Here is a 14743-nt window from a genome sequence, read left to right as displayed (position 1 = left end):
ACAGTAAACTATAAACAATAGTTAGCAATTATTAAGGACATAAATGTACAATTAGTCTTTGTGGGAAAACAATTATGTCATTTGCAATGCTTCATGGGAGTGGGCAGCTGCTGATGAGCTCTTCTGCCGCCATTTCTGTTTCCATGGAAAGAAAAACTTCTTTGATAGGTGGAATTTCTGCTCAGGATGCTTTCATTTATAATATTGAAATCATACTGACTTGTGTTTTCTTTAGAAGCTTTAAAGTCAGTTTGTATTGGAGATACACCCTGTCTAACTCTAAATGCATGTTATTGATCTTATTGTGCACAATTCATCCACGCATTTCATTTTCTTTTTTTGGACCTTGTCAATTTTAAATTAAAATGCCAACTTGATCTCACAGTGAAATGACAGCCTATTCTCTGGCGACGTATGCTGGACTTCTGGAGACAACTTTTTTTTTCCTTTTTCAAAAATTAGTTTCACTTGGATGTGTCACAATATGACAGAAAAGATCTGTCACTAATTCCAATACATCAAGACACGAATCTGAGCCCATGATTGGTCTATATTGAAAGAGCCATACATTATGATACAAATTCAAAGTCATTTCTGTTGCAAATTTATTTATACTACAGACAAATAATGCTCTCTTTAATGGCATTTACAATTTGACTTTCTAGAACTTTACAGTGGCAGCTCTCTCTTTGCATGCCTGAACACTGTAGCCCATTCTCATTCAGAAAAAACAATGCAGAGATCCAGAACTTCCTGCCTTTAAGCCAACAGTGCAATGCTCTCACTGGAGGGATCGAGTGATGACCCCTGGTAACACCAGAGGGTACAGTGCCAACATCACCCTGTGCAATACCAGGGATGTATGAGAGAAAAAAAAAGAGAGAGAGGGAAATGGGGAAGCCTGCATTCCTCAAATGTCTGTTGAGCACTCTTAAGGCCCTTTCACACGGTACACGGCAGTCGCGAGTGTCTAAAAAAAAAAAGGTTAATAATGACAACAATTAATGTCAGAATGACACAAACACAAATTTCCGTTATGTTTTATTTAGTTTTTAGTAAATATAAAGGTGATGTTGACAGTTGTAGCTATGGCAACGTCCACTCCGAGACCGCAACGCGACCACTGCCTCGACTGCACAAAACGCTTCCACTACAAGAAAAAGCGGCAGCCGCACGGCGATTCCACCGCTTGACGCGTCCCGTGTAAAAGGGCCTTTAGTCATTACGACATGCCACCTGCAAACCACTACAAACCCTACACAGACAGATGGCACTTCAAAGCATGTGCACAGCCCTATGCACTACCGTTCAAAAGCTTGATGTCAGTAGGATTTAAAAAAAAAATTTTTTTAATACTTTTTGGCAATGATGCAACTAAATTGATTAAACGTTACAGTAAAGACATTTATAATATTACAAAACATTCAAATAAATGCTGTTCTTTTGAACTTTCTATTCAAAAAATCCTGAAAAAAAGAATCATGTTTTTTCAGTACTGTTTTTCAGTATTGATCATAAGAAATGTTTCTTGAGCAGCAAATCAGCATATTAGAATGATTTGCGAAGGATCATGTGACACTGAAGACTGGAGTAATGATGCTGAAAATTCAGCTTTGCCATCACAGATTTTTTTTTACTATGATATATATACAGTATATACATATATATTAAATATATTAAAATAGAAATAAAAGATATTAAATTGTAAACGGTAACACTAAACAGTAGTGTACTGACTAAGCACCAGAAATGCTCAGCTATGAGTATCACTGCTTATTAGGAAGAACTCTGGATGTCTGACATCTTTTCAAGTTCAGGCAGAGCTGAACAAGTGAAAGTGAAATGGTGGTTCCTGTTGACCTACCTAGTGCAGGGGTTAAAGCAAAACAAAATCCTGAGCCTGAACTTTTTCCCGGGGGTTGCGGGGGTGGACACATACACAGGGTTATTTGGCAAAAAAAAGAAAAACAAAAAGAACATTATTTGAAAATAAAAAAGAATCATGTTTTTTCAGTACTGTTTTTCAGTATTGATCATAAGAAATGTTTCTTGAGCAGCAAATCAGCATATTAGAATGATTTGCGAAGGATCATGTGACACTGAAGACTGGAGTAATGATGCTGAAAATTCAGCTTTGCCATCACAGATTTTTTTTTACTATGATATATATACAGTATATACATATATATTAAATATATTAAAATAGAAATAAAAGATATTAAATTGTAAACGGTAACACTAAACAGTAGTGTACTGACTAAGCACCAGAAATGCTCAGCTATGAGTATCACTGCTTATTAGGAAGAACTCTGGATGTCTGACATCTTTTCAAGTTCAGGCAGAGCTGAACAAGTGAAAGTGAAATGGTGGTTCCTGTTGACCTACCTAGTGCAGGGGTTAAAGCAAAACAAAATCCTGAGCCTGAACTTTTTCCCGGGGGTTGCGGGGGTGGACACATACACAGGGTTATTTGGCAAAAAAAAGAAAAACAAAAAGAACATTATTTGAAAATTGATTTTCCTTGAAACTAACTAGTAACATATCTGCCCTTGCCATTAGCCCTCGACAGGCTCAGACTACAGATTATGGTGGGCTATTTGAAACAGCAATTTTGTTTGCTGAGGTTACTCAGCAAACAAGAGGTTACTCACTATAATGCAAACACATGTAACATTTAGGATGCTTCTGATATCAAGTTTTGCTGGTTAGATTTGTCCTTGACAGGGTACAAGATTACCTACAATTTAAAACATGACATTTCTGAAATTGTTTTGTTCAAAAGAAATAATAGTAAATATAATACTAGGAAATTAATATAAAATATGAAATATACAAAGACAGTTTACTACAGAAAACTACAGTTCAGTTCAATTAACAACAACAAAATAAAATGCTCCAAGAACTGGTAACTTAAACAGGGTTCATACAGGTACTGCAAAATGAAATTCCAGGACTTTAAGCACTACTCTTTTGGTTTTCAAGGACTAAATTCAGATAGTCCTCACTTATCACTTAACAAAAAATATTGTTATTGTCTTTCAAATTCTATATAAACTAATAAAACAAATGGTACAAATAAAGTGCAGCACATGCGAAGAATGCAATGACTGTGCCAACTTCAACATTTGAAAGGATACTATGTTTCTGTATACACTCAGAAACTTCATGGCAACCTGTCAAAATAAAAGTACGGTTTAACATGTAACAGAAATATATTACACTTGTATTCAGGCCTCTACAGTGCGACCATTTCAGTCGCATTTGCGACTGAAAACTATTGCGTGCGACTATGAACATTTTTTTAGGAGCACCAGTGCGACTGACCAGATCTTCATCATCATACTTGTGAATGCGCTCCGGGGAGCTTCAAATTTCAGGTACCGATACCGGTACCGTACCGGTTAAAATGTGAACGATACCCAACCCTAGTGCATAGCCACAGCAGGAAGCCGTATCTTCCCACCCACAGACACACCACAACACCTCTACACTGAGGGAGCCAATGACATCTATGCAAATGAGACAGACAATTAGATGGACCGCACCTTTTGCCCCTCCCTACATTATTCAAATGTTTCACTTAAGACAGGCACTTCATTAGGATGACAACAAGCTCTGGTGCAACTCTCAATCAAACAAACAAGAGTATCCCGCGAGGTTACGCGACAGAATCGCTGGCTTCCAGAGCAGGAGCTCTTCCATACACAAGAATGCCACCAGCCTGATGTCACTCGTCTGCTGCGACAAACAATGAGGATCATGCTGTTAAATAGGGCTGGGTATCGTTCAAAATTTTTCGATATCGATACCGATACCTTGACTTCGATACCGGTTCCTGAACGATACCTAACTGACGCTGATGAGACTAACCCCTAAGGTATCGAAATTTGGTACCGAACGACAAGACGTTTTTCGATACTCGATGGTATCGAGGCAATTCGGTCAGTGCCTAAAAAGTATCGAACTCGATACCCAGCCCTACTGTTAAATGCCACAGCTTACGGCATGCATCCGCATCGCTAGGCATGAAAACGCACCAGGTTATCGCCAAAACGTAAACAAGGCAAACAGCGGTCACAGTTTCAATCGTCAGTTTGCACAACGTCTCTTTTACCTTTTGTTGATGGGCTTCTCATCCTTCTCGTAGGGTTTGACAAACCACTTGCCGATACGAACAAAGGATCGGTTCATGAGGCAGCGCTCCAGAAGGTTATGGATGGCTTTGAAGAGCAGCGTTCGGCACTCGTAAGTCAGACCGCTCTCCCACGAACCGTCCTCATAACCTGTGAGACACAGAGGACAGATCAGTACTCTATTATATCCACATGCTCAACTGCTGCTGGCCCAGTTAAGAGCCTTTACCATCACTTTTTAGTTAATCATAATGCATAGGGCAAAGACAGATGGATACTTTGGAAGACCACACATATTGCAATGTCGGGCCAGTAGTTCAGATTTCTACCATAATTTTTACTTTTCATTTTCATTTGTCAGAAAAATACACTACCATTCAAACATCTGCAGTCAGTAAGATGTTTGTATATAATAGAAATTAACACCATTTAAAAAAAATCTAACCAACCCCAAACTTTTGAATGGTAGTGTATTTCTTATTTAACTTTAGGTTAGACAAAAAAAAATACGTTTTTTTTATTGGCAATAACAGCTAGAAATTATATCAAGTTATACAACTATAACAGGGGTGGCGAACATCGGTCCTGGAGAGCCGCAGCCCTGCAGAGTTTCGCTTCAACCCTAATCAAACACACCTGAACAAGCTAATCAAGGTCTGAAGGGTTACTAGGAAGCTACAGGCAGGTGAGTTTTAATTAGGGTTGGAGCTGAACTCTGCAGGGCTGCGGCTCTCCAGGACCGGAGTTCGCCACCCCTGAACTATAACATGGCACACAGATGATTTCTTGATAATTATATTCTTGGTTACTCATTATCAAGTCATTCTTGTAATTTTCACCCAAGTTAGCCAACAATAACACATCAATGATCTGATAGGTCACAGGATGGTTATGTCTACTGGCCTTAAACTCATATTTTAGGTTGAGCCCTGTCTAAAGCTCCATCTCAGTCGCGATAACCGCAATATTGTAATACCGCGCTATTGACGAGCCAACCGCAGAGGAAGGAAAGCAACCGCAGACACCGCGGCAACCGCAGTGTTCACGTTTTTTTTTTTTTTTTCATGAGGCTGTGGCCGCCTTGTTTTACAATGAATCACTGTGCATTGAATATTAAATAAATTAATAATGATACAAGAGTGTTACGAGTGTCATTTTCCCGCAAACTGTTTGTATCCGGGGTTTCGTTTACGGATCTGCTGTCTGGCGAGAGCTACGTTACAGTGTCTTCAGTCAAACCCGCCCTGAAACTCCTGACAGAAGATATGCTTAAACCATTAAATGAGGATACCACATTAACATCGGACATAAAGCACAAAATGTGCAGTGTTCTACAGGGGAAGTATGAACCAGCTGCCTTACAAAAACTTTTGGAAAAGGCCTGTTTTTTAGATCCTCGATATAGGGGCAATTATATCAATGACACGGAGACAAAATTCAACATCATCGAAGAGATGGTGGGAGAGGAGGACGAAGGGAGCGCTGCCAGTGCGTCAGTGGTTGGAGACGAAGGGCAAGCGGTGGTGCCACCTGCAGCAAAGAAAAAGACTCTTGGAGACCTGCTGAAGTCACGGACAACCTCTGCATCAGCGCCCATACCCAAGAGAGCGCGAGCAGATAACGAGCTCACGCGCTACCTGCAGGAGGAGTGCATAGACTCCACGCGAATCCCGTCCTGGTGGCGTGATAATCAGTCTAGAGTTCCGCTGCTGTCCAAAGTCGCGCGCAAATACATGTGTATTTGAGCAACGAGCACACCGTCGGAAAGGGTTTTCAGTGCCGCCGGGAATATTGTTACCCCCATGCGATCCTCCCTGAAACCACATAAGGTTAATATGTTGGTTTTCCTAGCGCAAAACAACGATATGACAACCCAGGTCTAAATCACATTCGTTAACGCTTAAGTAATATTTCGTTTATTCTCTGTATTTTCACTTAGGCCAACACTTTGTTTTCATGTGATACTTTAGAATTTTTTCGTTTTTCAAATTGGATTTTATTAAAACAAATCTTATTGCTTGTTTTCATTTGATACTTTAGAATTTTTTTTAAAATTTCTTTTGTTTTTTAAATTGGAAAAGGCATGTTCTTATTGCGGTTTGGCATTTAACAATAAACAAAAATGTTTTAAAACGTGTCTCTCTGTCAGTTAAAAAGCAACAATATATGCTACATGATAACTCGACAATAGAGCTTTGTATGCAGTAAAATCAGGATAAATAAGGTTTGTAAAAAAATAAAATAAAATAAAAACCGCGGTAAAACCGCATATCGCGCTATTGAGCCACCCATAATAACCGCAAGGGAAATTTCCTAACCGCGACAGCCCTACATCTCAGACCTCTCAAGAGTGTTTGTTGTTGAAAGAGATTTTTATAAAGGAACAAATCATTCAAAGAACCAGGAAATTAACCCAACTTAGCGCTTCACTGACCAAGTATTGATCAAGCTATTATGGTAATAAAAGGTAAATGAGAAACACATGTTTTATCCCCCTCAGACTGGAGTCAAGTCGCACCTTAAAAAAAGAATTAAGCCAGGCCAGCCAATCTAAATAAGCATCGTTAACCACAGTTTCCTCTTCCATATAAGAAGAGCTGCTTATATATAGAGTAAGTCTTATTTGCTATGCAGATATCAATAGTTATGCTAAGAAAAATAAAGTCTCAAAGTCTCACTGCAGACATACTAAAATCCTTGAATACTTTTGCTTTAACGCAACTGCAATTAATGCAGTTAGCAAACCTCAACAACTGCAATATCAATAGCCGGTCTATGACTAATGTCTGGAAAAACACCTCCAGTCTAACCACCAATTTTGCTATGAAAAAAATCAGTATCAAGCCCCGCTTAACCTCTGACAAGCAAAACGTCATCTCTCACTACACATATTTCTAATTGTGTATGCACATGTTACAGTTTGGAAGAGGTGTCAGTTTAACAACCAAACAGACGTACATGATAAGTCATGGTGGACGAGCTCTGCAAAGTTGGGGTCGTCTCCCCACCAAAAGATCCAGAGCTCCCGCCGGCCCGGGGTCTGGTGCCTCCGCCACACGCTCAGAACGTCTGCCTTCAGGCAGCGACTGAAGCTGCACAGGATGGGGTCCTCCTCCGTCACCGGGAAGAGGATGGGGGACGAGGTGGGGCCCTGCCATACAAAACACTTCCATTTGATCCCGGTGAGGTCAGCCTAAAGGCAAAGAGAGAGGGAGAATGTGTTAGAAAAATCCATCATGTAGGAAGGCTCAGCAACCAGTGATAAAGCGCCAACTCCACTAGGGTTAATAGGCATGCTTATGCAAAAACACAGCCAAAATGGCAATCTGATTGTGCAACTTTGATAAATGCAGATATGTTAAAGTAGTTTTTCTGTGACTAATGCAAGATGACGCCATCTAACCATGTCCATTAAGCATTGTGAATCAACATAGGCCTATTTGAAATTCACTGTCAGCATTAAGCTCTGAAAAACTTTGACTTTTGCTAAACTTTCTCACCACTTTGATAAGTATCTGAAAACTTTTCTCATATGCATAATTTGCTTGTCCAAGATTCATCCTACAATTTAGAGTACATTTCAAGTCTATTGATGACAATTACATTTTTTTGACAAATTTTCTTCACAAAAATCAAAAACCAGATTATAATCTCACACAATATTTTGTCCTTGAAATTGCTTTGATGTCCCTTAAATTATATATTTCGTAGTAAGTGGATCTTGAATTTAAAAATAACAGATTATAGAAACTACTTTTTTATTCATTATTTAAGATTAACTTTATTCACACGGTTAATAATTACACTAAGCAACTAGCAGATATGTTACACTGATTCAATTATATAAACTGAAACCAGCAGTAATTTTGCTGAGAAAGCATATTGATTTTGCACTTTTTTGTGAAATGTAGCCCCAATTATAGAATAAGCCCCAAACAAAGATGAGATGACATTTCCACTCATAATCTGCATTAAAGATCACTTCAATCAAGTACACAGTCTGACCTGGATTAGTGTAGTAATGCAAGTAGTTTATCCAACATGTCCATAAAAATTATGAGATTTTGGTGCAAGAAGGAAGTGAAATAAGGCCAGACAGACAGGAAGCTTATCATGAATACTTGGCTCTTGTTTACAGATCCCTCTACAACCACAAATTGAAGAAACTAACATAGGTGTATATAGGAAAATTAGACTTCTATTACCACACATTATATCTACAAAGTTCAACAAGCATTACTAGTACATAACCAAGCAGATAATTAGAGACAAAACAAAGACCACAAACAAAGCTAAATAGCTTTTATAATCTGTCCTTTCTTGACAAAGTTCACACATACCGTCTTATCAGGAATGGAAGGACGAGAGTTCATGTCAAGATCACCTTATTTCTCCAGCTGATTGATCACAGTACATTCGAACTTTTAATTATTAAAGGTTTTCTGAAATGTCATGTTTAAATATGCAAAAGAGCCATTATCTAATTAAATATGCACTAATATACATATATTTCCAGAACAGAAACCTAAACATTCAATTAAGACTAATTTCATTCTGTTGACATTAAAGGTTTTTACAGAGGGGATTTCTTTTTATTACTCGATAAATCAGAAAATACTGTCAACAGCCAGAAAAAATATGTTTAGGAATAAAATGTTATTTAAATCAAGCAAATGACACAAACAAACCCCTCTAACTAGATATGAGCACAAATAAAACAATGTGGAAAGTCAGTTATTGTGCCACTATTTTCATTTTTCCATGTCAAAAAATATATTTTTTTTTAAACTTGGTACAATTAAATTTGACAAAATGTCATGACGAAAAACAACTAACTCAAAATCAATACGTGCTATATAAAGTTTTCTCTTTTTATGTTCTAAATGTTTGTTCTAACAGTAGGCATTTTTGATATCTCTTTTTATCACTCCATAAATCAGTAAACACAGTCAACAGCTAGAAAATATATAAAAACATACATTTTCACCATGCTTTTAGTAATAGAATTATATAAAAACCAGATGAGTGATACACAAACAAAAAAAAAAAAACTGAAAACCTTCAGAATACAGATAAGAAAAAATGTCAACTTTGGTGTATGCAAGTACTACTGAAGTGGAGGTTTCTGACTTAATGCAGAAGAGAAAAAACTCATTTTGAGAAAATAATATATAATAATATATTACAATTGAAATCTACAAGCGCAGATAGAAAAGTGTAATAACTACTGAAACGTGTATTTTGGATGTTTTCTTTTCACTTACACGAAAGACGACATGTTATAAAAGCAAACTAGCCTATAATCTCAAAATTAGCCAGTGCATGAAAACAAACAATGGTTTGCCTGTAGTGTCCTGGATTTGACTTGATATTGTTCAACATGACTCTCCCAAAAGCTGTTTTTCTACTTAAAAGTTACTTCATGCCAACAACTTGCAGCTTGTTCCAGCCAGTTAGTTCAGCAAGTGTTTACCAACGTTAGCAAACACGACCTAAATAACACAACAAAGCCGTATCTCAAGCGCCAACCTCCGTTTACACACCACAAACACACACCTGAATGTCTAATACATATTTACAAACCGGCAGCAGCAGCGGTTTAGTTCGTATTAAGATCAACAGGCCTCTGTTTGTTTGATTGACTGGCCGGCTAAAAATGGCTTCTGGCCCTCAGTCAGTTGATCTCTTACCAGACAGAATAGATTGGAGTGGCAGTCCTCCAGGCTCGCCCCGTTGGGTACAAAACAAGAACTCATCATCAAAGCGCAGTCCGGCGAGCCATCCTCTCTTTCAGATCCCAGGAACAGATAATGCGATGGGTTTTGGACCGGGTCTCCGTCTCTCGCACACAATCAGCAGGACGGGTTCGCGTCCAGCGAGCTAATTAGCTTAGCTCCGCTATGACTCCGCTAGAGGTTACTCACTTAACTTGCCAGGAAAAATTGCGCTAAAAACTTCCTGCGCGCATTTACCATGATCCGCGGTGAGATATTGTTCTCCCCCCAGATTTGTTACATCAAATAATATGAAATTTCAGCAGTCCGAGGGGGTAAGGGGGGTGAATTCAGCCCTCCCCCTTTAGCTTAGCATAGCATCAGGCTAGCTGGGGTTAGCCTGGCTAAGCGAGGCAGCAACAAACAGTTCAAGCCAGAAGAGTTCAGCTTCAAAATTCACTAAAAATCACTCGCTCCTTTCTAGGTCTTCACCGGACTGTCGTCAACGGCCATTCACGGAGAAGCTGACGATGGAAGTAGAAGGTTCTGGTTAAAAAGTACAGTTAAAAGAGACAAGGCTGTGCTGTGCTCAGCTGTGTCTCACTGGTTTGTTTGAATACATTGGTCGCATCCTTTAATGGCGGCCACAGGGACACAACTCTACAACACTCCACTCCAGTCTACTCTACTCTACTCGGCTCCGAACCGATTGGCAGCACTGCGACTCGATAGAGGAAAGAGTCGATGCTGGATTCCATAAAGCGCCAAAAGAGTCGACTCACCAACAGAGCTGTCAACTGCTTTTAGGGAGATTTTCGATCTTTTAGATGGGACCCCCATCCTAAAAACATAAAAAGCATCTGTATAGTTTATTGTATAAAGGCCCAATTTGTACTTTGAAAAAATATTATTATAAATTTGATTATTATTTTACAAAAAATACTTTATGTGGAATGTGTAGTTTCTATTGTTACATTTTTACTTTTTTATTTATAATACTGTACTTTTATATGTTATTTATTTAGCTATTTTTTATTTAAACTTAATTTTTTTATGAATCATCAATAATGCGATTATTTATTTATTCTTTCATTCATTCATTCCTTCATATTCTTTTAAACCTTTTCACAGACTCCATTGCCCCCTTGGAAGTCCCCGGACTCACGTGGAGTGTCAGTATTTTTACAATAAAGTAATTAAATAAATAAAATTGTACTCTTTCCACCCAAAATACTAACAATATTTATCATGATATTATTATTTTATGTATCACAATCTATAATGATATCATATATATTTTATTTATATAATAGAGTCATAATGTCATGATTATATATCTAGGTATTTCCACTTTCCCCCATGATTATGGGCTAACGATTTTTAAAATGTGTAATATGTTATGTAGGCTGCGTGTGTTTGAATGACAATAACAACTAATGGTAAATCTAACCAGGCATTACAAGAAAGTGGAAATTAAGTTGTTGCCACTAATTTCCTTTCTCCATGTCAAAATTAATATTTTTGTAGTGTTAATTAAGTTTGATTAATATAACTAAGATTTATATAACTATTTCTATGCACTAAATAAATATTTTGTTCTTTTTATTGGAATCTTGGAGTCTGATTCATTCCAATTTCACTTGTTATACCAGCTTCTCATCTACAAAAAATTCGATTGGTGAGCTGTGTTTATTGTGAGCATGGAAACTAAGCTTTCTGAATCATTCATGAGAGAAGCTGGGCAGGGACTTATGATGACATTGACATTAAAATAATAGCAACTGTGCTTGGCTGCATATATGGATTGATGGAAATACAAGGAGATCATTCATGAAGTATTATGGCATTTAAGTTATTGAATGTTTGTTAAGGCTTTGGTGAATATGGCTGAGGATTCATGCTAAGCAGTGAACTAGCAATTTTAATCTTATGACTGCTTAAATAAAAAGTCTAATGAATTCATATTAAAATAGACATTTATGCCATAACTGGACATTAAGTCATGTCAGCTGGACGAAAAATGTCTGGTTTTAAAGCAGAGCCAGTGAACTGCTGTTTCAGATAAACATTTATCATTGTTATTATTTAATGACTTGATGCTTCCAAATTTGAAATAAAATCAAGTGATGATTGAGTTAATACTTATTCAATAGAAAAAAAAATGTTTCATTACTTTTCAAATTCATTTGTTTTGACTGACAGACAGTGAAAAGTTCACACAATGTCAAGTCAAAAGCTGACGCTTAAAATTAAACAACTTACATTTTGCTTAAATGTGAGACATCATTAAAGTGTTTTGTTCTTTTATAGAGTGTATTTTCACACCCATTATGGGTTCATTAAGCTGACCCTTTCCCACGTTCACCCCTGCTGTGTATTTGACATGCTCTTTTGTGATTAATTAGGTTCAGCAACGCCTTGACAACCTTCTTTCTCCTAAATACTTGGGGCGTGTGTTACAGTAAAAAGAAAGTAGGCCTACATCTATGACAGAGGCTTCTATTAATCACATAGTAAGCTAAATATACACAATGAATAGGTACATTAGAATACATGTGATGTCAGTGATTTTGTGTGTGTGTGTGTGTGTGTGTGTGTGAGAGAGAGAGAGAGAGAGAGAAGCGCGCCATCTAGTGTACAATGAAAAGGCAATTGCATAAGATACACATACATTTTATATAATAAAACATAATATATACATGGATAATCACATATCCACATACGTATGAATTTATGAGAGAGAGAGAGAGTGTAGGTCTACCTTTGCTGTTAAAAAACCCAAACCATTAAAATGTAAAATTTAAGTTTAATTTACAACAACTGAAGTTTAATTTTAGCCGTAAACGAGATTTTAAGTAGAATCACCACATCGTGACCACCACCAATGTTAAATTCATTGTAGTTTTTCAAATCTTTTTTTAATTACTGAAAATCATTGCATGCTGCTCATGAGTATGAACGCTGAGATGGATTGACGATCGTTAATCACTTGTTGTATTGACCAAAGAAATGGTTTGATATTTGTGTGCTCAAACATTCACAATTTTATGTCATTTTTTCCTCATGAATTGTTTTGATCAGTAGTTGTTTTGTTTAAATTTTGAATGTAGCTAAAAACCATGTAGGCTGTTTAATGTCATTGATGGCTTTGTCTTTGGCAAGACTTATATAAAACTTATATGGCTATACAGAAATTGACTTTCAGATGAACCCAGGCTAGTTGGAGTACAAACTGTTTCAATTAAATTAGTGATCGCGTTCTAGCTTCAAGTTTAAATAGATGGCAACTGCAGATGTACAACAAAACAGTTCAAATAAAAAACAAATACATACCATTCTCTAAAATATGATTGATTACTGTACTCTTCACTGTTATGGTGCAATAAATCATATTTAGTGTGTCTTTCTAGCCCTTGCGCATGCGTCTTTGCTTCGGTTTGGACTAGCGCTCAGCACCAAGGACAGCGGCGAGCAAAAATACGCGCAGCCTAGATGATGATGATGATGATGATGATGATGATGACGTGAGGGTCGATGTGACGTCAAAGCCAGCGAATCACAGCAACACTCAAGCTCCCAGTGTATCTGACTTACAGTTGTAGTCAGTGAAAGATTTACTCATGGTTCTGTATTTAACACACGCACACACACACACACTCACAAAATAAAGGCTGAAATATCTGATCCTCTGTCATTTATTCATATATGATTTAATATATGTACACTGTAAAATATTTTTTCTTCTTATAACCAAATATCAGTTTACTTAAATCTTTCATATGTAGAGTACCCTAAAGTTTACTGATATGTTCTTTGTTTTCAATGGTGCTCACACAGCAACATATACAGACTCATCAAACATATGCTGAAAAGACAAGTTGGATGAAAATTTGTATTTTTAGAAGACAAACTCTGTAGCACAGTAAATGCAGAATCCATAAATGTTTGAAAAGTTCTGTCCATCAGTATTTTAGGTAAACAAACCAAAAGCTTCTATGGCAGTACATTGAGCACAGTGTCTCTAAAGTGATACAATTATTCATGAATTTTCACTAATTTTTTTGGTTGTAGTTATTTGTGCTTGGATTGGTTTCCATTGTTGTGGTTTTGTCAGTATTTATTACTGATGAATGAAATTACTGGTGTAATAAATAAGTCTTGCAATACATAAATAGTCCCTCTTGATTTTTTTTCACAGGTAAATCTGAGTGATCTAAAAAAAATACATTTATCTTTCATGACAAGATAATAGATGACTGGACCACAAAATTATCCATTTAAATATGATAAAAAATAATTGAAAGATTAAAGATAACTGCAGTTGCATAGTACCTAAAAGCCATCAGTCTTCAGTCATGTGCAACTAAAACAAAACATTACAAAAAAACAATTTCATAACTATCAATTACTGTCACAAAGGTCAAGATGATAAATGGTATGATTTAGAAAAAAAATCCCAAAACAAAGCAGTGTTTTGATCAGTAGTTATATATATTTTTACAATGCGCACTCGGACACCTGCAACTTAAGATCCTAAAAGACATTTCTTAAGGATGGTTGCACTATATATTCATACAATAGCATACATCAGTTCCAGAAATAAAATATATATAGTGGCCCCAAAGATTGTTTGGACATTTTTAGATTCACAGAATGTATGAGTTTCATTGTATCAGGAATGAAATGAGGCTAGACCTTTTCACAGAAGTCTTTTTGACATTTTTGCAATGCCTTTTAACCAACTGGTCCTGAAACAATTTATTGAGATACATATGAACACTGACATTTTACAACCACAAAATGCTATTGATCATTTAAAACTATACAAACTTTCTTGAAAAGTGTGCTTTTACAATGTTTTTTTTAAATATAATAATTTTTTATAATTTTCTATGG

At 36.8% G+C, this 14743-nt stretch overlaps 1 protein-coding gene across 1 annotated transcript in view; it reads right to left on the bottom strand.

Moving 5' to 3' along the window:
* The window catches only part of LOC107729113 (mediator of RNA polymerase II transcription subunit 13-like), a 47002-nt gene extending 36669 nt beyond the window's left edge, over window positions 1-10333 (bottom strand). Inside the window, exons 1-3 of the mRNA XM_016539490.1 lie at window positions 9824-10333; window positions 7092-7326; window positions 4115-4283 (exon numbers count right to left, since the gene is read on the bottom strand). Coding sequence (XP_016394976.1) covers window positions 4115-4283; window positions 7092-7326; window positions 9824-9892 — 473 coding nt within the window. The 5' untranslated portion in view covers window positions 9893-10333. The remainder of the gene's footprint in view (window positions 1-4114; window positions 4284-7091; window positions 7327-9823) is intronic.
* Between the last annotated feature and the right edge of the window lie 4410 nt (window positions 10334-14743).

The sequence above is a fragment of the Sinocyclocheilus rhinocerous genome, unplaced genomic scaffold, assembly GCF_001515625.1.
Source record: "Sinocyclocheilus rhinocerous isolate Xijiao unplaced genomic scaffold, SAMN03320098_v1.1 scaffold1870, whole genome shotgun sequence".
In the NCBI taxonomy this organism is placed as follows: domain Eukaryota; kingdom Metazoa; phylum Chordata; class Actinopteri; order Cypriniformes; family Cyprinidae; genus Sinocyclocheilus; species Sinocyclocheilus rhinocerous.
Note: the sequence above shows the minus strand (reverse complement) of the source record. Positions and strands in the feature narration are given on the sequence as shown.